At 55.3% G+C, this 24,447-nt stretch overlaps 5 protein-coding genes across 6 annotated transcripts; 2 read left to right on the forward strand and 3 right to left on the reverse strand.

Moving 5' to 3' along the window:
- Positions 1-6: 6 nt before the first annotated feature.
- On the forward strand, positions 7-2,927 carry DNAJC30 (DnaJ heat shock protein family (Hsp40) member C30). The gene has a single exon (XM_064166117.1). It carries the CDS (start codon positions 53-55, stop codon positions 689-691), a length of 639 nt encoding a protein of 212 aa, XP_064022187.1. The 5' UTR covers positions 7-52; the 3' UTR covers positions 692-2,927.
- A 3,185-nt stretch (positions 2,928-6,112) lies between these two features.
- VPS37D (VPS37D subunit of ESCRT-I) lies at positions 6,113-8,775 on the reverse strand. Its single transcript, XM_064166119.1, has 4 exons — positions 8,586-8,775; positions 7,561-7,732; positions 7,189-7,271; positions 6,113-7,011 (listed from the first exon to the last, which is right to left on the reverse strand). Exons 1-4 carry the CDS (start codon positions 8,712-8,714, stop codon positions 6,514-6,516), a joined length of 882 nt encoding a protein of 293 aa, XP_064022189.1. The 5' UTR covers positions 8,715-8,775; the 3' UTR covers positions 6,113-6,513.
- Positions 8,776-8,887: 112 nt separating this feature from the next.
- Positions 8,888-20,399, forward strand: LOC135187421 (fibrinogen-like protein 1-like protein). Its single transcript, XM_064166116.1, has 3 exons — positions 8,888-9,468; positions 18,617-18,736; positions 19,673-20,399. The coding sequence occupies exons 2-3, from the start codon at positions 18,679-18,681 to the stop codon at positions 20,311-20,313; spliced, it is 699 nt and encodes a 232-aa protein (XP_064022186.1). The 5' UTR covers positions 8,888-9,468; positions 18,617-18,678; the 3' UTR covers positions 20,314-20,399.
- Positions 9,489-21,621, reverse strand: LOC135187413 (fibrinogen-like protein 1-like protein). Of its 2 annotated transcripts, none has more exons than XM_064166102.1 (4): positions 20,940-21,621; positions 12,457-12,600; positions 12,279-12,341; positions 9,489-10,355 (listed from the first exon to the last, which is right to left on the reverse strand). In XM_064166102.1, the coding sequence occupies exons 1-4, from the start codon at positions 21,184-21,186 to the stop codon at positions 9,721-9,723; spliced, it is 1,089 nt and encodes a 362-aa protein (XP_064022172.1). In that variant the 5' UTR covers positions 21,187-21,621; the 3' UTR covers positions 9,489-9,720. The 2 variants fall into 2 exon arrangements, with proteins under 2 accessions (XP_064022172.1, XP_064022173.1); XM_064166103.1 differs by lacking the exon at positions 20,940-21,621 and adding an exon at positions 12,706-12,807.
- Positions 21,622-21,705: 84 nt separating this feature from the next.
- On the reverse strand, positions 21,706-24,358 carry LOC135187417 (fibrinogen-like protein 1-like protein). Its single transcript, XM_064166108.1, has 3 exons — positions 24,240-24,358; positions 23,598-23,729; positions 21,706-22,765 (listed from the first exon to the last, which is right to left on the reverse strand). Exons 1-3 carry the CDS (start codon positions 24,250-24,252, stop codon positions 22,137-22,139), a joined length of 774 nt encoding a protein of 257 aa, XP_064022178.1. The 5' UTR covers positions 24,253-24,358; the 3' UTR covers positions 21,706-22,136.
- Between the last annotated feature and the right edge of the window lie 89 nt (positions 24,359-24,447).

A 24,447-nucleotide genomic window follows, 5' to 3' on the forward strand; every position in this document is an offset into this window, starting at 1 on the left:
GCACGGCCCCGGCGCGCCCGGGATGGCGGCCGGCGGGCGCTGAGCGGCTGCCATGGAACCGGCCGCGCTCGGCCGCCTCCGGCGCCTCCTGCCCGCCGCCCCCTGGGCCCCGCGGCCCGGCCTCTGCCTGACGCCGTCCCGCGGTGCGCAGACGGCCGGCGGCGGAGCTGCGCGGGTGCGCCGCGACCTGTACGAGGTCCTGGGCGTCCCTTCGACGGCGACGGCGGCGCAGATCAAGACCGCGTACTACGAGCAGTCGTTCCGGTACCACCCCGACCGCAACGCCGGCAGTGCCGCCGCCGCCGCACGTTTCACCGCCATTAGCGAGGCTTACCGGGTGCTGGGCAGCGTTGCTCTGCGCCGCAAGTACGACCGTGGCCTCCTCAGCGACGAGGACCTACGTGACGCCCCCAAGCCCTCGGGCCGGCCGCCCGCCGCCCGCCCGCCGCCCGCCCGAGCGCCTCCCTCCGCTCGCCGTGGGCCCGTCCCGCCGCCCTTCAACTTCGACGCGTTCTACCGGGCGCACTACGGGGAGCAGCTGGAGCGGGAGCAAGTGCTGCGGGCGCGGCGGGAGCAGCTGCGCCTCCGCCGGGAGGAGACCGCAGCCCAGGGGCGTTTGCGACTACTCTCGGACGTCTCGGTCGGAGTCGTCTTTCTCCTAGCGTTTGCCATTCTCTACGGCTTCAAGTGACAGCGGGGCCGTGCAGGCGGCGGGGCACCCACCCTGCCGCCACGGGAGGGAGTGTCAGCAGCGGGCACCCACAGCGCTGGCAAGGACTGCTCGTCAGACGGCGACATTTCCCCTCTGCCGGTGTGACCTTCAGACACGGTACGTGGCCAGTGGGCTCCTTGTGTAGGCTCTGTGTCTCAGTGTGACCTTCAGAGAGAGCACACAACCACCCAGCTCTGTGCGTGGGCTCAGCTCCGTGGACTGTGACCCTCTGGGGGCCTGATTACAGGCATGAAGTGCAGCTGGTGGGCAGTTCCGTGGCTGCGATGTGACCCCTGCAGGTGTGACCCGCAGACAGCGTGCGACCACTGGATACCACGCGTGGGCTCTGCTCCACAGGCTTCGGTGTGCCTCTGCTGCCAGTGTGACCTTGCAGAGGTGATGCAGAAGTTCAGGCTGCAGTGTACCCCCTCCGCCAGCATGAGCTACAGGCACGCTGCCTGGCAGGTAAATGCAGTTCATGGACTCTGGACTCTGACACATCCCTCCCATCTGACCCTGGTGGGAGCCACGTGCCTGTTCTAAGCCACAGCAGAGATTAAACAGCTGTCAGTGGTGTTTGTGTGCTGTGTGTGTTCCTGGGGGGTACTCTCCATCCATCGGTGCTGAGCTGTGGCTTTCTCTGACAGTTTCCTGTCAATCCAGCACCTGCCACCTCTGTGCTCTCACACTTGTTACTCCATTTTGGGGGAATTTTAGGAATGTCTGGCTCCAAACTGCATCACTGCCCTTCTCTGGCCCTGCTCAGGCCTTGCCTCGCTGCATGGTGAGTACAGACGTCTTGGCTGCAGCAGCCTGGAAGAAGGAAAGCTGGGTCCCTCTGGTAGCACATGTCCTGTCAGCATGTGGCATTGCCTGGGGGTGCTGCCCAGAGCACTTCTGTCTTCAGAGAAGCTTGTCTAGGGCTTGCCAGGAGCTTTACATGACGTCATCCCACACAGGCCACTGTGGCTGAGTGTGGGACACCTCTGAGCACTGAGTGGCATAACTTGTGTTTTACAGCTACCTGAGCATCATTTGCACATAAGAGTATTTGCCTATTTAAGTACTGAAGTATTTTAAGAACTGAAGATTGTATCCCTCAGAACTTCTGTCTTGGGTGAAGGTACCACCTGTGCTCTGCTGGTACTACATGGAGTGAGTGAAGCTTCATGGTATTGAACTCCTGAATGTGCCAAAGACTTCGTCTGCTTTACTTTGCACTGGAGTTGCTGGGCCTGGCTGGCAGCTGTCTGCACAGGAGCCAGGCCCTCACCTCTCACTGCAGTGACCCTTGGTTTTGTTTTCTCCCAACACAAGAATATTAAAATTAAATGCCCTGTGCTCTCCAGCTGCAGAGTCCTGTGACACTGGGCTGAGCCTAAGGCAGAAGTATGGCAGGCAGTGCAACATCTGCTGGTGTAGGGTGCATGCAGTGTGGGAGAGCTTCTCTGTAGCACTTCCAGCTGCAGACTCCAAGCTGCTGTGTGTCTGGAGCAAGCAGCTCGTGGGCAGAGAAAGCTTTCCAGGATCCTGGTTGTCAGTCCATCTCTGTGTGGGATTACAGTGCTGAAGTGTCAGCGCAGGAAGAGCAGGAAGCCTCCTGAATTGTGGCTCTGTGTCACATGCAGATGCATTTCTGTGCCATAAACCAAGTCACCTGAAAGACTTGTCAGTTTCTCTGGAAAACTTCGGGAGGAAGTGTTCTCTTCCAGGCTGGAAAAGCTAGGGATGTTCATGGGAAGCAGTGGATACTAAGGAACACTTGTCTAGTTCCTGGTGTCATGGCTGGCAGGTTTTTAAGGCAGCCAGGCTGAACACAAGATGTCCTCTGGATTGATCTTAAGCCTCTCTGGGGCCGTGGATTGCTCCTGCTGGCAGGCTCCATATCCAGCCCTGAGCCAACTTCGTGGCAGAGAGAGGGTCTGTTGGGGAGCAGTGTGGAGCAGGAGGATCAGGCTAGCTGGTGTGCTGCATCACTGCCCCATAACACTGGGACAGGGAAAGAGCTGCTCCAGTAAGCCAGCTGGGCTGACTCCTGTGCTGTGCTTGGTGCTTGTGTCTGAAATTGGGGAGGGTGAACCAGGCACCAAAACTGGGTTAATCCATGTGCCTTGCAGTGGGTGAGTTGGACAGTTCTTATTGCTCATTCTTCCTTTTCTTCCTCATGTCTTTTCTTCCTCATGTATCTTGACCATTAAAGATATCCAGCCATAAAGTGGTGATGAAATCTCACATCTTTCTATGGTGGGCTTGGGTGGTAAAGTCTCCTTGGAAAATGGAGGGTAAGGGGACAGGCTGGTGTTTCACATAGTGACCACAGCAGGTGGAGGAGGAGGATGGGAAGGGGGTTCTTGTGCCCCTGAGGCCGTACTGGGCTGAGTAGGTTGCCTGCAGTCAGTGGGGAGTGGGTGGGACTGCCTCCCTGGGCCAGCATGGACCTCACTCCTGCCTTCTGGAGACCTGTTCAGTGCTGCCTGTGACAAGAGAGTCGCTGTGCGCTTGTGGTCTGGCATGCTGCAGGCAGCATTTTGCTGCTGAGCTTGGACAGAGGAGGGGAAGAAGCATGGCATGCAGGGGAGGGAGGGATGCTTTGGGGCATGCAGTCTGCCACGTTTGGGGTGGTACAACATGTATTTTTCCACAGTGCCACCTTTGCCCTGGTCAGGCCTGAATGCCCCTCCGCTCCAGGAAGGACTTCAGGAGAGCGGGCACGGAGTGGCTGGAGCTTGTCCAAGCACAGACACACTGCCAGCTCCCAGCACACCAGGTTTCTGTCCCTTTGTCTTGTGTCAATGCTGTCATCACATTCTTGTCTTTCCCTAGTTGTTTCCCTGATGGAGAAGTGCCAAGAGCAACTACAATTCTTCTGGCTTCCCTTTAACCAAGTGAGTGCAGTCCTCGTGGGGTGCTGTGGCACAACTGCCAGAGGACATACAGCAGGACCTGACCGTGACAGCAGCAGCTTGTGTGAGCTCCACAGGCCTACCAGGCTCAGATCAAGGTGGAAAAGCAAACAGGGCACAAGTGGGGCAGATAGGCTATGTGAGGCTTGCTGCACAGGCACCTGCTCTGTATTTAAACTCCATATTCTGCCTCTACTGTGGCTGAGCAGTACCAAGCAGATCAGTTAGAGCTGTGAGCAGTTTGCTTTCCCTCTTGGTTGCTGCTACAGGCTATAAGCTTGTGTACTGTTCCACCATCTTCCTCTGGCAGCTGGATCTGAGCTCCACAACTGCCTGTGGCCTTGGCTGTCTTCTCACCTGAGGGACAAGGATGGATCCTTGGGAGTACTGAGCCACAGAGGGTCATTCCTGTGCAGGACAGAGCTCATCCTCCTGCAGCTGGGGGCAAGAGGGCTGTGGGCAGGAGGAGGGTGTCACATCTTCTACTCCCAGGTCTGCTGTGGGCTTTTCTTTGGTTTTAAGGATGGATTCAGTTACTAAACCCCAAATCTCCACGATACACCTCAGCTTTGCATGGATCCTCTTGGCCCATGCCCTCAGGGTGCTGAGGGTGGCAGATTCAGCTGCAGAAGGGGTCCACCAAGAGGTATCAGCATCCTGAGGCCTTTGCTGGGAGGAGAGTGATGTTCAGTGGGGATTTCTTCCTTCTCAGTCTCAAGTCTACAGAGGCCCCTTTCACACATTTCCTAACACATCCTTCCCCTCTCTTCAGTGCTCTACAGCTCCACATTGCATCTGCCTTTATTGCGTGCTGGATGCTGATTCTTCGCTCTCTTAGTCCTGACACCAATTTTTGCCAGCTCCTTGGTTTGTGTCACTGAAAGGAACTGCCCAAGGGTGAGTTGCTGCTGAGGACTCAGCTATCACCCTGTGCCTGCTTCTCCAGACCTATTCTCTACTCTGCACCTTCACTCCAGGGTATATTCTGTGTAACTGTTACTCATTCCCATTCTTTGATTGCTAACATCAGACATCACACCATGCCACCCTAAAAGGCAAGCAAAACTAAAATCAAGTAGTTAATGGCCACTTGGTAATGAGATGCTGCTACCAACTAAGTAAACAAAAGCTCCAGGCAAGCTGAGACAAGCCCAGATGAAGCCTAATGGCCCTGGTCCTGAGGGCTTGAAAGCTCAGTGCAGACCCTATGCCCTAGTCCCATTCCAGCTCAGGCTTATGGGCTGACATCCTGTAACCTCAGGCTTGGGGTGCTGAGCAACTCACCTCAGCTGCTGGGTGGTGCAGTCTGTGGGCATGGGGTCTCAGTACCTCATTAGGGCCTCTTCTTTCCATCTGGAGAAGCTGAGCTGCTCCTTGGGAAGGACTGGTCTTAAACCTGGCTCCTGGCAGGTCAGTGGTGGTGCCAGCTGGGCTGAGGGTGTGAGGAGTAGAGACAAGGAGCTATGGGCAAGGTCCTGAGCAACACTGGAGGATGGTACTAACTTCAACATGGGGCTAACTTCTCAGGGAGCGGGATGAGGAGACAACACCTGGGACAGCCTTCACCCTCATTCAACCTGGGATCTGTGGGCAAGGTCTGCATCCCAGTCCTGCCAAGTTGTCAGTGGCCCTACCCACCCCCCAGCTAGGGTTACATGGTTGGCAGCACCTGTGGCTATGGAAGCAGTTACCCCTCCCTTCAACAACATCCCCTCCAGCGACTCCTCTGTTAATTGAGTTAATTGTTAATAAGAGTTTCCTCTAACAGCCCTGTTGCCTGTGCACCACTCTGGTCCCAGCTCTGGGTTTTGGTTCAAAAGGTCTTCTGGAAGCTGCCTGTGCTAGGGACACAGCTTCCCTCCCAGGTGTCCTGTCCCTTTTGGGCTGGGGGCTACTCCTTACCCAGTCTGGCTTCCAAAAAGCCAGGTCTAGATGGAACAGGGAGGCCACAGGGCTGGCACAGCCAGCTCCCTGCCTGCTCCTCCTGCAGTGTAAGTGGAGGAACCAGGGCCTCCCGGCCCAGCCTTGTCTCACCATCCATTGCCTGAAACTAGGGAAAGCAACAGAGCAGTCTGGGATAAAAAAACAGGGCAAGCTCATGCTTCCTGCTGCCTTCTCTGGCAGTGGCTCAAGTCTGGGCTAGTGCAAGAGGGTGGATGGGGAACGGTTACCAAACCCACTGCAGGGCTGCACACAGGCCAAGGAGACCAGCTGATCAGTGGCTGTGGGGTAAAACCCCCTGATGGAGGGGTGGGGGCTTGGCTCTGGCATGAGCTATCCCTTCTTACCATAAGTCTTCACCACATACAAGACCAAACTGCTGGGAGATAATCTCTGGGGGTAAATACAAACTCACTGGGTTGAACCAAGAGCAGGTGCCAACAGACAGGAAGACACCCCCTTGACTGCCAGTCATCTCCAAGCCTGGCAAGTGTGCCCTCATAACCACTTCCTTCTTGCCTATCCCATCCCTCTGTTCACAGCCAGAGTCAGGGGGTAACAGCAAGCATGGAAGAGCCTTTATTTAGAACACATGTGGCACTCGGTGCTCCTGGGCTCTCTTCCCTGCTATGTCCCACCCAACCGCGCCCACTGACAACCCTACAAACCACCCCCCTGGCCCTCCTCTCACTATTCCTCTTGCTGTGGATGCAGAGACCTCCCCCCAGCAGCTCCCCAAGTGCAGGACACCCACTGCCCAGCCACAGCACCCACCCTATCCCACCCCTGACCATGCACCTCCACTCTCCTGTAAGCACCCACCCCCTGTGTCTGCCCCACAGACACCACAGCCCCTTGGAGCTGTGCCTCCCCCACACCCCCACCCCGCATGCTTTCTAGACAGGGGAGCCCTGCACAGCCCCAAGGACCAGAGGGGATATCCCTGTCCCTGCCCTGCTACCGGTGCGGAGCCTCTTGCTCCTGGTGCTGCGGCCGCTGCTGCCTGCGGACAAGCTGGGGGCTGAGCGGGGCGGCAGGGCTGGCGTGTTCGCCGAGGCGGAGGGGCGAGCCCGGGCTGGGCAGCTCCGAGCTGGGAGATGCTGGCGGGTGTTCCAGGGCTGGGAGATGGTGTTTGGGAGGTGCAGCCGGCATGGCAAAGGGCACAACGGCCTCCGAAGGGATGAGAAAGGCAGGCACAAAGCCATAGGAGAGATCGAAGGCTTTGGGGGCTACTCCACTCCGCAACGGGGCGAGACGGGCTGGTGCTGGGCTAGCCTGGGCACCTGGGTGCCCTGAGGGGCCCGCGGAGTCCCTGCCCACCTGGTCCTTCTGCAGCAGCTCCTGCAGTTTCTCCAGCTGTGTCCGGCAGATATGGGAGCGTGTACGGCTCTGGCAGAAGGACTCCAGAAAGGAATCAAGGGGCAGGTCCTGGGCCAGGAACTGAAATATCTGTGCCTGTGGAATAGGCAGAGGGACAGCATCAAGCCAAGAGAGACATGGGATCACAGCAGCCCAAATATCTGAGGACCCCCTGGCTTCTTCTCCAGAGCCTGGCACACAGGAGGGCATGGAGAGAAGTCCAGGACCCAGGCAAGGTAAGAGGCAGCAGCACAGGGGTCTGGCCTGACTCACCTCTGACTCTGCCTCAGAAGCATCAAGCTTGGCTTGGATCTGGTCCACGGCGCTCTGCAAGCTCCACTTCTCCAGGTGTGTCTCTGTTGAGAGGGAATATAGTTACCAACAAACCTGCTGGGGCTGCCATCTTTCCCATCCCCAAGCGTCAGCTTCCCCACTCCTCAAACACATCCCTAGAGCCACCTGCACACCAAGACCTGCATCCCATCGTAGCATCAATGCCAGCTGAAGGCTGGGTGTACTGCAGATCGTCAGCTCCCACTGCTCCTGATCAAGGTTGGGCAGGCTCAAGGATGCTGAGCCCAGCCAGGCCCTCGCACTACCATGGATTATTCTGGCCATGGTCCCGTCGGCAGCACCCCAACTCACCCAGGCGCTGCTGCTTGTCCCAGCAGGCCTCTCGGATCTCCCGCAGCTCCTGGTACTTGATGGCTAGGGAAGCCTTCCCATCCTCCAGGCGCGGGCGCAGGGACAGGTTCACCCTGGCCAGGGTGCAGTTTGAAGCCAAACACATCTCCCGCTCCAGCTGCAGACTCTGAAACTGGGAGGATGGGAATAGGAGCAGGGGATGTCAGCACTGGGAGGAATGGGCAGAACCAGCGAGAGCTGGCAGCCTGCTGAGAGAGGATCCTTCTCCATCCAGGGGCAAACCTCTCCACGCCTCTGCTCTGCCTCCAGAGGGAGCATTTCATGGAGGTGCGGGAGCAATGGCTGTGCCCAGAGCACCCTACCCTGAAGGGGGCAAACCTTGCAGCTGCCCCTCCAGCCCCACTTACAGAGAAGAGGCCTCCCTAGCCCACCAGGACGTCAGAGACACTCACATCTCTTCTCCCTGCACAGGCACCTGCGCCCAGGCAGAGAGGAGCCTGGTGCCGGGCTGGGTTGGGGAGACCCAGAGGAGGATGCCGGAATGGGGCTGAGAACGATTGCAACAACCTGCGCCCGCTGGTGCAGCCGCAGGGAGCCAAGCCAGGGGGAGAGGACACAGCTGGGCCGGGGCCTCCCAGTCGCTCGCAGTTTCGGGCCAGCGGGGGCGGGGGCGGCGGCTGTGGCCCTGCTCTGGGTTCAGGTGAGGCTGCCCAGCAGGTGATGGCCTCCCAAAGCCCGACGAGCCACGGGGCAGCCGCCAGCCAGAACGCCACAAGCCGACGCTTCGCCGCGGCCGCCTCACCCCACCCGGTGGGTTTTGCTTCACCTCCAGACGCCCCCCGGGCTCGGCGGGCGGGATTGCAGGTACCGAGGCAAGACCAACGAGCAAGGACCGGCAGCTGAAGCCCGTCCTCACTGCGGGCGGCTCCGTCCTTCGCACCGGGAAAGGGCGAGGGCTGCGCGGCTCGGCTCGGTTTCGCCGGTTGCGGGACACGGGCCCTCGATACCCCCCGCCCCGGCCGTACCTTCCTGGTGAGGCGAGCAGCGCGCTGCAGCCGGGACTCGTCCTGCAGCAGGGTGCGGAGCTGCGCGGTGCTGAGCGCCCCGAAGCGCCGCGGGGAGCCGGGCGGCGGCGGCGGCGGGGGCCGGGACATGGGCCGGGGCACGGGCGGGGATGGGTCGAGACCCCTCCCGCGCCGCCGCTGACCGGGAGCGGCGCGCGCCCCGTGCCCGCCCCTGCCGCGCGCCCGCCGCCGGCGCCGGTCTTAAAGGAGCCGCAGCTGAATGCAAGGCGCTGCGCGTCTGCTGCGGAGCGGGGAGAAACTGGCCAAGAACCCCACGCTGTGCGGCTTTCACCCGTGTACAGACTGCACCGCACCCCGCTCTGCGCGTCCTGCTCCCCGCTGTGCGTACAGCCTGAACCGCGCCTCGCTGGTTGCACCCTGCTCCCGCTCTGCGCATCCTGCAGCCCCCCGTGTGCGTGCATCATGCGCTGCACCTCGCTGTCTGTATCCTGCTCCCCGCTCCCTTCACCCTGCGCTGAACCGCACCGCTGCTACCCTGCTCCTCACTCTCTCTGTACGTCCTGCAGCGCATCTCACTAAGCGCAGTTTGCATTTTGCACCTCACAGTGTGCATCCGGCACTGCATCCTGCCGTGCGCGTCCTGCTGCCTGCATCATCTGCGCTGCATGCTGCTGTGTGCATCCTGCATTGCACCCCACTCTGTACATCCTGCATTCTGCTGTGTGCACCCTTCCTTGCGCCCTGCTCTGTGCATCCTGCACCCCCAATGTCTGTCCTGCGCTGTGCCACAGCTGCTTCTTTGCTTGCTGCGAGTTTTGAAGGCCACTGAGGATCTCTGATGAACTGTGCCTCCAGGGCTGAGTGTGGCCCTCTCCCAGGGAAGGTACAGTTGGAATCCACAAATTTCACAAGTGATTGTTTTTATTCTTGATTGTGAACGTAATAACAAGGAATCATTGGCAAGCACAGAGGAAAAGAGGGGGAGCCTGCACTCAGAGAGGGGAACTGGAAAGTGGCATTTCACTAAAACCCTACTGCCCTTGGGCTCCTCTCTCTGCTCCAGAAAGGCTCAAATGCTTCAGCCAGGCAGAGCCTTTGCAGAGTGTCCGGTGTGGACGGGAGGGGAGAAGAAGCACTAACAGTAAGAAGCTGGCTTGATGAGGATAAGGGAGGATTTGCAGTTCCCTTTGCACAGGTTGCCCCATGTCATGCCACCCTTGAAATTCAGCCGTACAGCGTAGCATGAGGAGTACCACCACCCACCCTCGTAGCTGTAGGCACAATTCTTACTGTAATTGTCCTGGTCTCGATCCTTTGTGGAGAACTTCATGTTGTCATGCATGGTGTTGGGATTGTCCGAGGTCATGGCATCCCCTGCTGTCCCTGTGTAGGAGCCCAGCCTCAGCCGGTAGCCGTGGTTTTCATCCTCCACGCTGAAGAGGTTGTAGTCTGCGAAATTGATGTTGTCTGTGGAGTCCTGGATGACAAACCTGACCTGGTAGACCTTCTGCTTGGCAATCTGATGGATGTACTCGGTGCCCAGCCAGTACTCGCTGCGCACGCTGCCGAAGCCGAATTTGTAGGTGCTCCAGGACTCGGCCCAGGTGACTGGGGTGTCCTTCTGGTTCCTCTGGATGACTGTCCAGCCCCCGCTTGTCACATTCATTTCGCAGTACACCACCAGGTGGTGGAGCCCTTTGGGCTGGATGATGTAGACACCGCTGCGGCTGCCAGCAGGCATCTCGCTGCAGTCCTTGGGCCAACCTGGGGCTGGAAACAGAGATCACAGGATCACAGGATGTTAGGGCTTGGAAGGGACCCACGGAGATCATCAAGTCCAACTCCCCTGCCAGAGCAGGACCACACAATCTAGCACAGATCACAGAGGAACACATCCAAACAGGCCTTGAAAGTTTCCAGAGAAGGAGACTCCACAACCTCTCTGGGGAGCCTGTTCCAGTTATAGAGACAGTTATTAAACCCCACACAACAAGGCACCGGAGGCACCTGGTCTTTCTTTTGTGCCTGTGTCTTTTTGCACATCCCTTCTTGTGCTGTATTCCCACCGTGTGCTCACAAGGAGTGAATCAAAATATTGAAATGATCAGTGTAAGAGTTGGGCTTCATATCTTCCTGAGACCCCACCTGGAGTACTGCAGCCAGTTCCGGAGCCCCTATTACAAGAGGGATATGGATGTCAAAAGGTGTCCAGAGAAGGGCTATGAGGATGATCAGAGGGCTGGAGCTGCTCTGCTATGAGGAGAGACTGAGGGAGTTGGGGCTGTTCAGTCTGGAAAGGAGGAGGCTCCCAGGTGACCTTCTTGTGGCCTTTCGGTATCTTAAGTGGGCTAAAAGGAAGCTGGGGAGGGACTTTTTAAGCTGTCAGGTAGTGATAGGACTGGGGGGAATGGAACAAAGCTAGAAATGGGAAGATTCAGACTGGATGTTAAGAAGAAGTTCTTCAGCATGAGGGTGGTGAAAGCCTGGAATGGGCTGTCCAGGGAGGTGGTGGAAGCCCCATCCCTAGAGGTGTTTAAGGCCAGGCTGGATGAGGCCGTGGCCAGCCTGATCTGGTGTGAGGTGTCCCTGCCCGTGGCAGGGGGGTTGGAACTAGATGATCCTTGTGGTCCCTTCCAACCCTGACTGATTCTATGATTCCATGATTCTATGATTCTGTGACAAGATTCAGACTGACAGGGACACACTGCCAAAATGTCTTGGCCTGGGGAGACCAAGCCACACATTGCCTTCACTCAGAACCCAATGCACCCAGGCTGGGTTTGGGATTGCTGTAGGGATATGGCTGTAGCATGCAGGTGATGTGTCACCATACAGACAAATGCAAATCTGGGTCATTAAAGGCCATTTACTCTTACAGTATGGAGGCTTTAGAGCTTTCTAGTAATCCCAGAACCCCTGGAGATAGTGTGATCAAGACATCTACATTGCTAGTAATTAAATTAGCCCTTGAGATCTCAGTGGAGAAAATCCATCATTTTTCTCTGGGCTTACCAAAGTAGCTCTTCAGAGACTTCCTGACTTGTATGATTTAATTATGGCCTTCCCATGCTCCAGAGTGTCAGCAGCTTATACAACAAACGGCTAAATGCACCTACACACTTCTGGAAGGGACTTGCTTCTCTCCCAGTACTTCTGCTACTGGTTATTCCTACGCAGGCAGGACCTATCTTGAGGTCCTATGGGCCAGTGTTGACTCAGTCCGTTCAGTAGCACAGTCAGTCCCTGCCTTACCCATTCTTCCCATCAGCTCTTCAGTGAAAATAGGGGAAAAAAACAATCACTACTTCATACAATCATAGAATCAACCAGGTTGGAAGAGACCTCCAAGATCATCCAGTCCAACCTATCACCCAGTCCTATCCAGTCAACTAGACCATGGCACTAAGTGCCTCAGCCAGTCCCAAAGGTCATTAATGAATCATCTCTTTCCAGTTTAGATCTTTAGGTGAGGAATTCTCCATGCTAAAGATCCTCAGCTACTGAGTCCAGGCCATGGCTGATAACAGAGTCGCCTCAAGGTTATGAGCTGTGGTACCTCTACTAGAAAAATCAACATTTTGTCTTGGGAGGAGCCAGTGCCTGTGCAGGACATGGGCAAAGGTGCCTGAGAGCTCTTCATGAAGCCAGCAGTGGTGAAACCTGAGCAGGTGTAGTCCTTGAGAAGAGACTTACCATGGGCTGCTGGGCGGTGTGGGGCAACGTCTCTGACCCGTCGAACGTGTTCATCACCATCATCTGAATTAACAAGGGCAGAGGAGATGGGAGTGAGTGCTGAGAGCAGACACATCAAATGCCTGCTGGGAGAACATGATCTTCTCCAGGTGATATTCCTGTTTACAGGAAAACTTACCAGGCTGGGTGGTCTCTGGGGGAGCATTCATAATTTCATCCATTGTGCCATTGAGGAGGTGCAAGTTTCTAATGTAGATGTCAGGAAAAGATGCTGCCAGGGTCAGCAGGCAGGTAAAAAGCAGGAGACAAAGGCGCTGAGCAGCTGAAATTGCAAGAGATTGGATAAAGAGAATCATGAACCCCATTTGATTCCTTTACTGGCAGAGTAAAACAGGAAAACAACATCATTTATGTGCAGAGCTCCCACCTGGAGTCATAACCCCACCAGCTGGGCTGTGAGATAATCATTTACAGGTGTCATTAGTGGTGGCACCTGCTAACGGTGGGGTTTGAGCCAGAAGAAGTGTGCAAACCTTCTCCAAACCCAAAGTGACTCTCAGAAACCTCTGCAATAAAACCAAGCCTCTGAGCTAGAGATAACAAGCAGAGTGAGCATGGAGGGAGGAATCCCCTTCCCTCCCTGCTTCCATCACTCTCCCATGACACACTGCCACAAGCTGGGACCACAACTTTCTCCAGTTGAGGTCTGTGGGTACTAAGAACCCAGAAATCTGGCTGGCAAGAAGCCTCAGGCAGGGCTGTGTGTATTTCTCTGTTCTGCATGAAACCAGCACACTTTCTGCAATGTTAAAGCTAAATAAAAGAGCAGAAAGTTAATCATGGTTTCTAGAAGGTGGGGCATTGTGAGAACACCTGCCCACGGGGAAATCTGCTCTTGGTACAATAGGTGTAGCTCACCCTGGCACTACCAATGTGATTCCCTCCACTGGTGAAAAAGGAGCAGAGCCAAATCTGTAAATCTGTTGCCCTGCCCTGGGATTCTAGAGTTTGACACCATTCCCTGAGATGGAAAGCAATCAATGATGCCAGCCTGGAACCACTACTGTGAGCAGCCACCCTGGAGACAAGCAATCCTTTCTGGGAATGCTTGGAGCTGCCCCAGGCATCTGTGCTGGTCCCAGTTTGATGGCAAAGGTCTTCTAAACACTTTGGTCCAACTAAATAGCTTCTCAATTCCCACATAACGTTTACTGTCTTGATACATTGTGATTTAGAGCCACGTTTAAAGGCACCTCTTCTTTAGGCCACCAGAGAAGCAACACTCCCCCTGCTGCTGCCTCATTCCTCCACCAATAGTAGTGAAAGGTCTGAGGAGGAAGGCGATGCAGGGAAGAGGATCAGCCTCTCCTGGGTGTTCTGGGGACGATAGTGTGCCTTCAAGCATTAAACCTCCATATACTTGCTCAACAACTCTCCTTAAGCAAGAACACCTCCAAAACCCATTTTCTGTTCGAGGGTATTTTATACTTGGACAACTGAAAAAGCCTAGAGGATGTTTGGTACAGGTGAGGTTTGTAAGATGGGCTGGCTGGCACCCCAGGGCTACCTGTAAACTAATTGATTATGCCTTCTGCTTTGGTAGAAAGGAGCCTCTCAAGTCCCCCTCAAGAGGCATATTGACCACAAGACGTGAGGAGGAAGTTGTTGAGCATGAGAGTGGTGAGAGCCTGGCATGGGTTGCCCAGGGAGGTGGTTGAGGCCCCATCCTTGGAGGTGTTTAAGGCCAGACTGGATGCAGCTCTGGTCAGCCTGATCTAGGGTAGAGTGCCCTGCCCATGGCAGGGGGGCTAGAACTAGATGATCCTTGTGGCCCCTTCCAGCCCTGACTGATTCTCTAAGATTCTCTTCCCAGTTTAAATTGTGTTTTTCTAGTCTTTTCCTTAACTAAATTGCTTGTCCCCTGTCTGTAAATACCCACAACCCTACATTCCAGCCTTATAAATAAGTTTTCTGGCAAGATCTAATGTTAAATAAAATAATTTTTCATTGAATATTATTTTTTGCCCGGGCATTAATGTTAATATTGATTAATACATCAATTAACACTCACAACACCACCCTGACACAGCCTGGGAACAGCAGAACATGCAGACTCCTCATGGAATTGTTAAGGTTGGAAAAGACCTCTAAGATCATCAAGTCCAACCTTCTACCATACACCTCCACCTCCAGCAGACCATTGCCCAAAGGGCTGCATCTACTCCTCCTACAAAAGAGCCTGATGGAGCTTTGTCCAGCCTCTCAGTCCAAGAAATATCCTCTCTGGACAATAGCACCATGGAATTGTCAAGGTTGGAAGTGACCTCAAAGATCATTCAGTTCCAACCACTCTGCCATGGGCAGGGACGCCTCACACTAGATCAGGCTACCCAGAGCCACATTCAGCCTGGCCTTAAACACCTCCAGAGATGAGGTTTCCACCACCTCCCTGGGCAATCTGTGCCAGTGTCTCACCACCCTCATGCTGAAGAACTTCTTCCTAACATCCAATCTGAACCTACCCACTCCTAGTTTTACTCCATTCCTCCCAGTCCTATCACTACCTGACACCCTAAAAAGTCCCTCTTCAGCTTTCTTGTAGGCTCCCTTCAGATACTGGAAGGCCACAATAAGGTCTCCTGGAAGCCTACTCCTCTCCAGACTTAACAGCCCTGCTCCAGTCCCTAGCACAGTCCACAGTGTGATGGGCTCCATGCTGGGATGGCTGAGCTGTGGGAGAAAGGCAGCCCTGCAGAAGACAAAGTGTTGGGATGCCCTTTGACCACACAGCGTGGTGCTGTCCCCTCCCGTCCCATCCATCCCACACTCACCCATGTCTTCTCTGCAGGGACCCTGTGGAGCAGGGAGCTGAGCAGTTTTGACCTGGCTTAGAGGAGTGTCCAGCCTGAAAGTTATAGGGCTCAGCAGGCGAGGGGGTGGAGGCACAAGACCCAGGCCACCGCACTTGTGCTCGGGGCTGGCACCAGGGCTGGTGGTTTGTGGCGTGTTTGCTCTTCAGCCTCAAGTGACATGTCTGTGGGCAATGCAGGCTGTGTCTCACAGGGCTGAAGAGCTTTCTTCAGAGGCAAAGCAAACAACTGGGGGGCCATTAAGCCAATGCTTTAAAACAGCCGCCTGTGCTTCCCCCACCCTGCCCTGGCAGGGTTTCCCCAGGGAATGGCATCCTCTGGGCACCTCTATACCTCCTAAGTAAATATCCAGGTGACGTTTCTCCTCCTGGATGGAAATCAAACAGGAGGCATAAATCTCTCTTTGCAGAGAAGTCATCGAGCCCAGCAGCCACTGGGGACCCCATCAGACCCTTCAGGGAAGAGGTACTCCAGTGTTCCTGGCAAACTGGGTGCTGCACTTCAAAAAGGGCCACTCCAGCTGCCTCCTGACGTACCTGGCCTGCCACCACCATGCTGCTCTTGCACAACGTGCCCTGTGGTCTCCCCTGGTGCCATGGTCCTTGTGGCAGTCACAAGGGAGTTTGGGGCAATGTGAGGTGACCCTGATGTGAAATGGTCTCACTTCAAGCCTGTCTCTGCTACCAGGAGTGCTTGTAGCGCGGATTTCTTGCAGAAGATGCCAGGCCACCCTTTCCCTAGGGATCAATATCTGCAGCATTCTGAGTTCAGAGGGCTCCTGTGCTCCAACATCAGCATAAGATGGCCAGAAGGTGAGCTTCTGTCACAGGCTGTCAATGGGCAGTGTGGCTGCCTGGTCTGAGGCTCCTGTGTACAGCCAGCCAGGTGCAAGTGGTTTGTTCTTCCAGAATTAACTGCTATTGCCATGGCCCTGTGAGCAGCAGGTGGCCACCTGGACCCATGAGACCTGTTTCAGCTCAGCCCTGAGCCTTTGATCCTAAACTGTGTGTGTGCTGGTCTCCACTTCCCACTCTGGCTTTGTTTTCTGGATCTAAGATCTGCACTGCAGACAGCTTATTTCTTGGATGGGCTGCTCAGGACCATGTTGTAGCATATCTCCAGCCCTGCACCATGTTCTTTTGGGCAGGATCTTACAATCAGAAAATCAGTTAGGTTGGAAGTGACCTTTAAGAACACTGAGTCCAACCATTAGACCAGCACTGCCACATCCACCACTAAACCATGTCCCTAAGCACCATGTCTGTGTCTTTCAGACACCTCCAGGGACAGTGGCTTGAGCACTTCCCTGGGGAGTCTGTTCCATACCAGTCCATTTGACCCGGTTAGTTGCTTGCCTTGCCTGGAGCTGTTGCCAACACTCAGCTCTGCCTACTGTGCTCAGAACCAGCAGCATGAAGCCCCATCAGCAAGAGTATTTTCTCCTTGGCATATATCCTTGCTTGCCCATGGTGAACAGCCAGTCCTCGTTGCTCCTAGAGAGCTTCCTCAGGCCTTTCTTCTTTTCCCTTGGGTCTTGCAGGGCGCTCTCTGCTTTGCCTGTTTGAAGAGCAACCACTGGTTGTCATCTTTAACTTTGCTTCCAATCTGTCTCTGCTCAGAATTTATCTGCTCAGAAGTCATTTGTCTTCTTAAGAGAGGTCCCACGTCAGTGTGGTTTGAAAACCTTTGTTTGATAACTCTGAAGCCACCATCCACTGGGACATCTGAGATAGTCAGTAGGCTACTGAGACCATTTCAGGAGAAGAAAGTAGAAAGAGCATGACTTTATGCTATTTAAACTGGCTGGACAAAGTGTCTGCACCCTCTAGACCTCCCAAACAATGTGTCCTGAGAGAGTTTTGCTCCTGCAAAGGGACCAAGCCCTGACTGACATTTCTGAGGCTCTGAGGGGGATCTACAGGGTCTCATCAGAACAAAGACTGGGAAGGAAAGTGGCAAAGGGACCCATGGGCAGCTCTTTGTTACCTGGAACCCTTGCCCTCTATTAAGAGCATGCAGATTAGGGTGCCAGGGCACACTGTATACAGTGACTTCTGGCTGCTGGACCCTGGCTTCAGCTCAATAACTTAACTCATTGATCCTGAAACCTACCAGTGGAGAGCTGGCAAGTGGGCATGTCTCTTGAGGACCGGCCCTCATCTTTCCTGGGTCACCTTTGGAACTGGGCACATAGGAAATCTAATCTCTCCTCCTTTGCTAGTTTCTGTGTGTACATCCTTAAAAAGCCAGGTCTCTCCACTTCACTTTGATCGTGACTTTCCCCAGGGCAATTCACTGTAGTGTTTGTGTAGCTGGGAGAGTCAATAGTTGAAATCCCTCATCACGGAGGGCATTATTTTGTGCTTCTCTGGCTGGAAGGGCAGCCCTCCCTCCCCTCAGGGGCTTTAGTTGTGCTGTCATGGGATCTGAAATCTTCTCGAGTCGCAGTCTGCAAGTGCCTCCTTCTGCCTCAACAAATAACAAGTGTGAACACGAGTGGGTGTGTGCAGGGCCTATAAAGTCACTGCGCAAAGCTCAGCATGGGAGGGTGCACTACTGGGTTCCTGCTCTCTGCTCAGCCGTGCTGCTGTGATGGGTGAGTTATCTGCCCAGCAGCACACTTCATTCATGTGTGGTGCTGGGCTCAAACAAGACCTGGCTGGGGTGAGTATCCAAAGACATGAGATGATGACCAGCACAGCAGCCATCACTTTGCCTGGGTGATGTGTGCTGCCAGGCACCCCGGTAGCAGAAGGGATGCAAGACCAAAGCACCAAATGACGCACATGCTTGGTGCCAGTCTGTGCTTTCCCCAGGCCACCTGTGCCCTTTATTCCCATGTCCTGTCAAGGGAGGTTAATATGGAAACCTTGATTTCAAGGTCTTTTCCCTTCCTGACCAATGCATGTGGCATGTGTTTGCACAGGGCTTCTTCCCCAGGCAGGATGGCATCTTCTGCAGTCACTGAGCTAGGGTCGGGGTGTGCTGGTGGCCAGCACAGAGGGCTTGAACTTGTGCCACTGTGTGGGCTCAGGAGACTTCCTGCTGTCTGCTGGTATCTGTGCAGTAGGACCCATCCTTTGGGTCTGGTCTCTCACTAGCTGTCACTGAGCTGGAGAAGCCAATATATGGTTACTCCAAAAAAGAACTTTCTTGTGAACTCTCCTCCTTGGCAAACTACTCTTCCCAGGTCTAGCCATGTTACTGTCCTCTCTTACCCATTCTTGGGCTGCAGGCTCTGAAAACAGATCTGCAGGTTTCCATCTGGTGCAGGGAAAGGGGTAGCCAGGAAGATGACAAAACCACTTCTCACCTTACTTCACTCCTGCATGGGCAGAGCCTACACCAAGGCTGCAGCTCCCACCACCCTGGGAGCCCTCTGCTCCCGCCTGCACTCCATGGCTCTGGCTTCCCTAGTCCAGGGGTCTGCCCAGGGATCCTGACGGTGAAGGGCCCTTTCCTCCCCAGGGCTCCAAGCTGGAACAAGTTTGCTTCGTGGGGACCTTGTTTTCCTCTCCACAGTGGTGGCAATGCTTCTCGTCTGCACAAGTGCTGGCCCAGCACCACCCACTGCCAGCCCTCGGAGTGGTGAGTATGGAACGGGTGGGCACCAAGATGCAGAGCAGGGAAGTGCCTCCTAGCTCAGACTCTCAGGCCAGCACGCACCTGGGCTGACACACCACACAGGAACACCTCACATCCTCAACATCATGGGCTCAAGCTACCCTCACCCCCTTGGTGGCTCCATGCTGAAGCCAAAGGGGTTCTGGCCAAGCACTGGAACTTGTCAGGATTGCTCTGCAGTGCTTGTGTCTTTTCAGACTTCAGTTCTAGGAGATATCCCCCCACAGTTCTTGCTGGATTAGGAGAGTTACAAGGAGAGTTGCAAGGTAGAGTTACGCTCTCTGCAAGACCTATGTGCCTAAGAACAGCAGAATTCCCTGGGCTGAACTGGATTACCCACAGCAAAATGTCCCTCGTCAGGCACAAAACCACAAAAGCAAATTAGACAAGAAGTTAGTTTGAGGCATGTCAGATCATGCTGAGATCCCTGTGAGACCAAGGTAGGCCTTACCTTCTTTTGCAATGCAACAACCGCCAGGGGAAAGAAACATTTTCGCTCATATTCTGGGCCAGTGGAGCACTGGATGCTTCTGACCCTTGCAAGGGCTGCAGCTCAGCATATCAAGGCTCTTGTGTGAGAGCTAGATGGACTTGGAGGACATCGCTGTCATCTGGGAGAACTTTTCCCCCTCTTTTCTTAGAGGTGAAGGCATTAGAAGGCTCTAAATTAAATAGCAAGTCATGAGAAATAGATCTAGGGCTTTAACCAGGGCCTCTGTCTTAGAGAGCCTGGGCTGCCCTGTGGATGAGCCAGTGGAAGATCCACTCTCCACTGCAGAATAGACCACAGATAAACCCAGCCCTTTCTGTCCTGAGCCCTCACTCTCCTGCAGGAGCCACCTGACAGTCTGACATGATCTTTCTCTCTCCCACCCCAACCTGTGTCTGCCACCGCTGCAGCCTCACCGTTCCCCGCAGACTGCAGCCGCCTCCGCAAGAACAGCCCCAGCGGGGTCTACGTCATCCAGCCCGCAGGGTCCCCTCCACGCGTGGTGTGGTGCGACATGGACACCGAGGGCAAGGGCTGGACTGTTGTCCAGAGAAACTCTTATGACACTGAGCTCACGTGGAAGCAGTCCTGGACCACCTACAAGTACGGCTTTGGCAACGTGCAGGGCGATCACTGGATGGGCACCGAGTACCTGCACCTGCTGACCCAGCAGGGCACCTACAAGGTGCGCTTCGTGGTGCGGAACAAAGCCAACGTCACTCACTACGCCGAGTACGACATCTTCAGGGTGGAGAGCGAGGCCAGCGGGTACCCGCTGAGGCTGGGCCGGTTCTCTGGTGATGGGGATGACTACCTGACTGGCTACCACCCCAAGAAGGGTGGCATACACGACAACATGAAGTTCAGCACGACCGACAAGGACCAGGACCAGTACAGCGGGAACTGCGCCAACTACTACGGGGGCTGGTGGTACGACAAGTGCCAGAACGTCCTGCTCAATGCCAAAAACCACATCCTGTGGCCGGGATTCTGCGACAACGGCGACTGCTCCTCCTCCCTCATCCTGGTCAAACCCACAGACGTGTGCTGACCGTGCCGCAGCGCCCAGTCTCCCGGGAGCTTGTGGGAGTGCCACCGCCCCCAGCTCAGTGCCCCGTTCCTGTGCTTGCCAGCAGCCCTGTGCCAGTCCCGCTGCGCATCCTGTGCCGCTCGCAGCTCCTGCGCTGTCTCCAGCTCTGGGGCTCAGGAGCAATCGCTCAGAGCCTTGGCACGTGGAGCAGCTTTGCCCAGTGTCTCAGTGCTGGCTGGCACTGGGACGCAGGCACTGGTTTGGGTGGGTGCACCCACACCTGTGCTGGGGAGGGGGAGGCCATGCAAGTTCCCCTCCCTGTGCAATCCTTGTGCCTCTGCTTTGCCCAGGCCCTGGTCCCTCCCTGGGCCCCACACACCCCACAGCTCTGCTACCCACAGTGGGATAAATTAGCTGCAATAAACCCTGGAGTCAGACTTTCCTGCCTTGTGTCTACCTGCCACTGCCACACTGCACATAAATGTGTGGGCATCACTCCGGGGTGGTGAACCTGAGGGGAAATTGGTGGATTATGCAGGTCCTCTCCTGGGTAAGGATACAAATAGGTGGATTATGCAGGTCCTCTCCTGGGTAAGGATACATGTCTGCCTAAGGGATGCTAGACCCCCGGCACACGCAGAGCTCACCTCCCTCAGGGCTGCTGTGGTTGTCGCAAGAGGTCGTGGATACCCCATCCCTGGAAGTGTTGAAGGTTAGGTTGGATCCCAGAGGAAATGGCCTCAAGTTGCACCAGGGGAAGTTCAGGCTGGATGTTAGAAGAAACTTCTTCACCAAAAGGGCTTTCAAACACTGGAAGAGGCTCCCTAGGGAGGTGGTTGAATCCCCATTCCTGGAGGTGTTTAGAAGAGGCAGAGGTGCAGTGCTGGGAGACATGGCTTAGCACCAGCCTTGTTTAGACTCCAGGATCTTGAAGATCTTTTCCAACCAAAACAATTCTATGATTCTATGCCAGCCTGCCTTAGCTCTTACACCTGCCCCAGACATCCCCACCATGCAGTGCTGTTGTCCCTGGTTTCCTTGCCCACTCTTCCAGATACCTCTCAAGGCCTGGACTGGCATTCACACAGTTAACATGGTAGGATGGTGCTGGCCTGGCCTCTTGTTAGCTCCAGGTCATGGCTGATGCTTCTCTTCTGTCTGCAGTGCTTGCTCTTGTCTGTGAGGTACTGTGCTCCCTTTTGGAAAGATCCCTATCTTGGAACCCAACTCTCCTCTTTCAGTGAAAGTTCTGCTTTTAATTCCTCATCATAATTCCTCCTCTTATGAAAACTTTCCCTTCTGAAAGTCTCTTCTTCTTCTTGCATCAGGATATCAATTTCTTGCCTCAACCTGACAAGAACTGTCAGCAGCTGTGAGAGGTTCCCAAACAAATGAAGGACATTTGCATATCTCTGCAGGTTCTGAAAGCAATTTTATTCTGCAGGATGTATCCAGACTACAGCAAGGACCTGGCGTGTTCATGGTTAGGTTGTGCAGAAGGCAGCTTAGCTCAGGTTAGTTAGCGATGACTGATACTGTTCTTCTGAGGTCATCTACACCCACAATGCAAAAGGAGAACAGGACCTTGCTGGATCAGGAGGGTTTTAGCTTTCTGAGCACAGTTATTTCCCCAGAAGGAACATGCTTAGGATCTGCAGCATTTATAATTTGTCCCAATAATGATCCCTAAATACCACAGGTGAAAGGACAGAACCAAAGCAGGGAGCTCTGCTGCTTCTCACGAGAGGAGGAAAAGAGAAGAGCTGCAGGAATCAGCCTGTTCACCTCCAGCCAGCAAAGTGGGCTCCAGCAGGGTCATGAGCAGACAGGAGGGGGAAAGTGCACTAGTGGTATGAAGCTGGTTTGATGAGGATGGCAGAAGCTTTGCAGTTCCCTTTGCACAGGCTGCCCCACGTTAAGCCCCCTTTGACATTGAGCAGCACAGCGTAACAGGCAGAGTACCACCACCCGCCCCGGTAGCGGGAGGCACAGTTCCCGCTGTAGGTGTCCTGATCCCGATCCTTTGTGGAGAACTTCATGCTGTTGTGCACTTTCCTGGGATTGTCTGAGTCCATGGCATCCCCTGCTGTCCCTGAGTATGCTCCCAGCCTCAGCCGGTAGCCCTGGGACTCATCGTCCAAGCTGAAGAGGCTGTAGTCTGCAAAACTGATACTGTTTGTGGCATCCCAGATGACAAACCTGACCTGGTAAACCTTCTGCTTGGAGATCTGATGGATGTACTCGGTGCCCAGCCAGTGCTCGGAGTGCAGGTTCCCAAAGCCATGCTTGTAGGTGCTCCAGGACTCAGCCCAGGTGATCTCTGTGCTCTGGTGGTTCCTCTGGATCACTGTCCAGCCCCCGTCTGCCATGCTCATCTCACAGTACACCGGGATGGGGTGGAGTTCTGTGGGCTGGATGATGTAGACACCACTGGGGCTGCCAGCAGGAACCTCACTGCAGTCCTTGGGCCAACCTGGGGCAGGAGAGAGGGTGATTTAACAAGAGCCTGTGCAAAGGACAAGGCCACATTACCCCCTGTAGCAGGATAGAGGAACATCTGCCCAGAGCAGCTGGAGGAGAGGTTGGCCTCAGCCAACAGGGACATCCAACAGGAGGCAGCCCCAGTGAAAGGCCCCAGACCCACTGGGCTATATTGGTATGAGACAGGAGACTGCTATGGACACCAAGGGGTTCTACAGGCCTCTTGGAAAAGGAATTGTGTCACTAAGACAAGAATCAAGCTGGAGACAAAGGTGAAGAGGACCTAGGACCTGTTCCCTTGGCCACAGGAGGAAAATGATCCCTTCAAGCACAGTACAATCTGCACAGTGCACACCCACACCCACTCCCTGCATGGGTACACCCCCTCACACCCACCATCCTCCAGCCTGGAGCAGACACAAGGCTAGAGATGGTACAGGGCCCTTCCCCAACTAGAGCTGCCTGCATGTGAGCACCCAACAGCAGATCCCTCCTGTGCTGGCAGGTGTGGTCTCCCCATGCCTTCAGCTCGCTTGCTGCAGCAAACGCCACTGCAGTTAAGGTTCTGCTGCCACATGAGCAGAGCTTCTCTCCCCAGCTGAGCAAAGCCTGGAGGGACACCAGCTCTCCCCAGCGCTCCTGCCTGCGAACATCCTGGAGGTGTCCTTTGGATCTGAAGCATCACAGCTCACCCTCTCCCAAGAATCATATTACCAAGCCTCCACTGGCCCAGGGCGGGGACTGTCCACAGCCAGAGCTGCCCCAGACCGAGCGGCTGCAAGGGGCTGCTGAGGGCACTGGGATGCCCAGGGGGTGCTACGTACCGGACTTCCTCAGAGCACTCGCCGAGGTGTTGGAGGGAGAGTTCTTGAAGAGGTTTTGGGTTTGTATATGCGTGGAGTGGCCTGGGGCAGCCCAGAACTGCACACAAGCAAGGAGCAGAAGGTGCTGGGCTGCTAGAAAGAGAAAAGACAGGAGAGAAGAGAAAATGTGAGCCTCCCTCCAGAGAGGTGGGAGAAATCCCCCGGGTCCGGCGCTGCACGGCATAACACGACCACGGGAGGAGCAGGAGGGCACCGAGCACTCTGGGCAGCAGAGACTGGCCCGTGCCAGCTGGAAAGCTTGCCAAAAGGCCTCAGCTCTTTCGCCCAAGGAGCAGACCACTTTGCCTGTTCCCCTCGCCTGCACTGGCAAAATCATGCATGAGATGCTGGAGCAAAGCACTCAACAAGCTACTGCCCCAGGTTGTGTTTCTAGCCCCAGAAGGAGCACACTGGCTGGGTGAGGCAGAATGCAGCAGACAAGCCGCGGCTGTAGAAAGGAGTTGAGGGGGACATAGCCCCAGAGGGCGCCGATGCCACTGCTCCCCGTGGGCGAGCACGGAGCAGTGTACGGAGACCTACTCCCTGCTGCTGGGCCGCCCCACCTGTGCCAGCAAGCACCCCACTTCCCAGCCCCCTACTCACCCATGGTGTCCATGTCCTCTGGAGCACAAAGCTGTGGAGCAGCAGGTCCTGCGGAGGCATTTGTAGTGCCCTCTGCAGTGGGCGGGGTGAGTGGATCCTACTCCCACTCCCAGCTGCCCTTCAACTGGAGGAGGAAATCAGTCTGGGCTTCCTTTGTGCCCTCAGAAAACCCAAGCAGACAAGAAGGTGCCTGTGATTTTAGGTGCAC

Source organism: Pogoniulus pusillus, chromosome 27 (genome assembly GCF_015220805.1).
Source record: "Pogoniulus pusillus isolate bPogPus1 chromosome 27, bPogPus1.pri, whole genome shotgun sequence".
Taxonomy (NCBI): Eukaryota; Metazoa; Chordata; class Aves; order Piciformes; family Lybiidae; genus Pogoniulus; species Pogoniulus pusillus.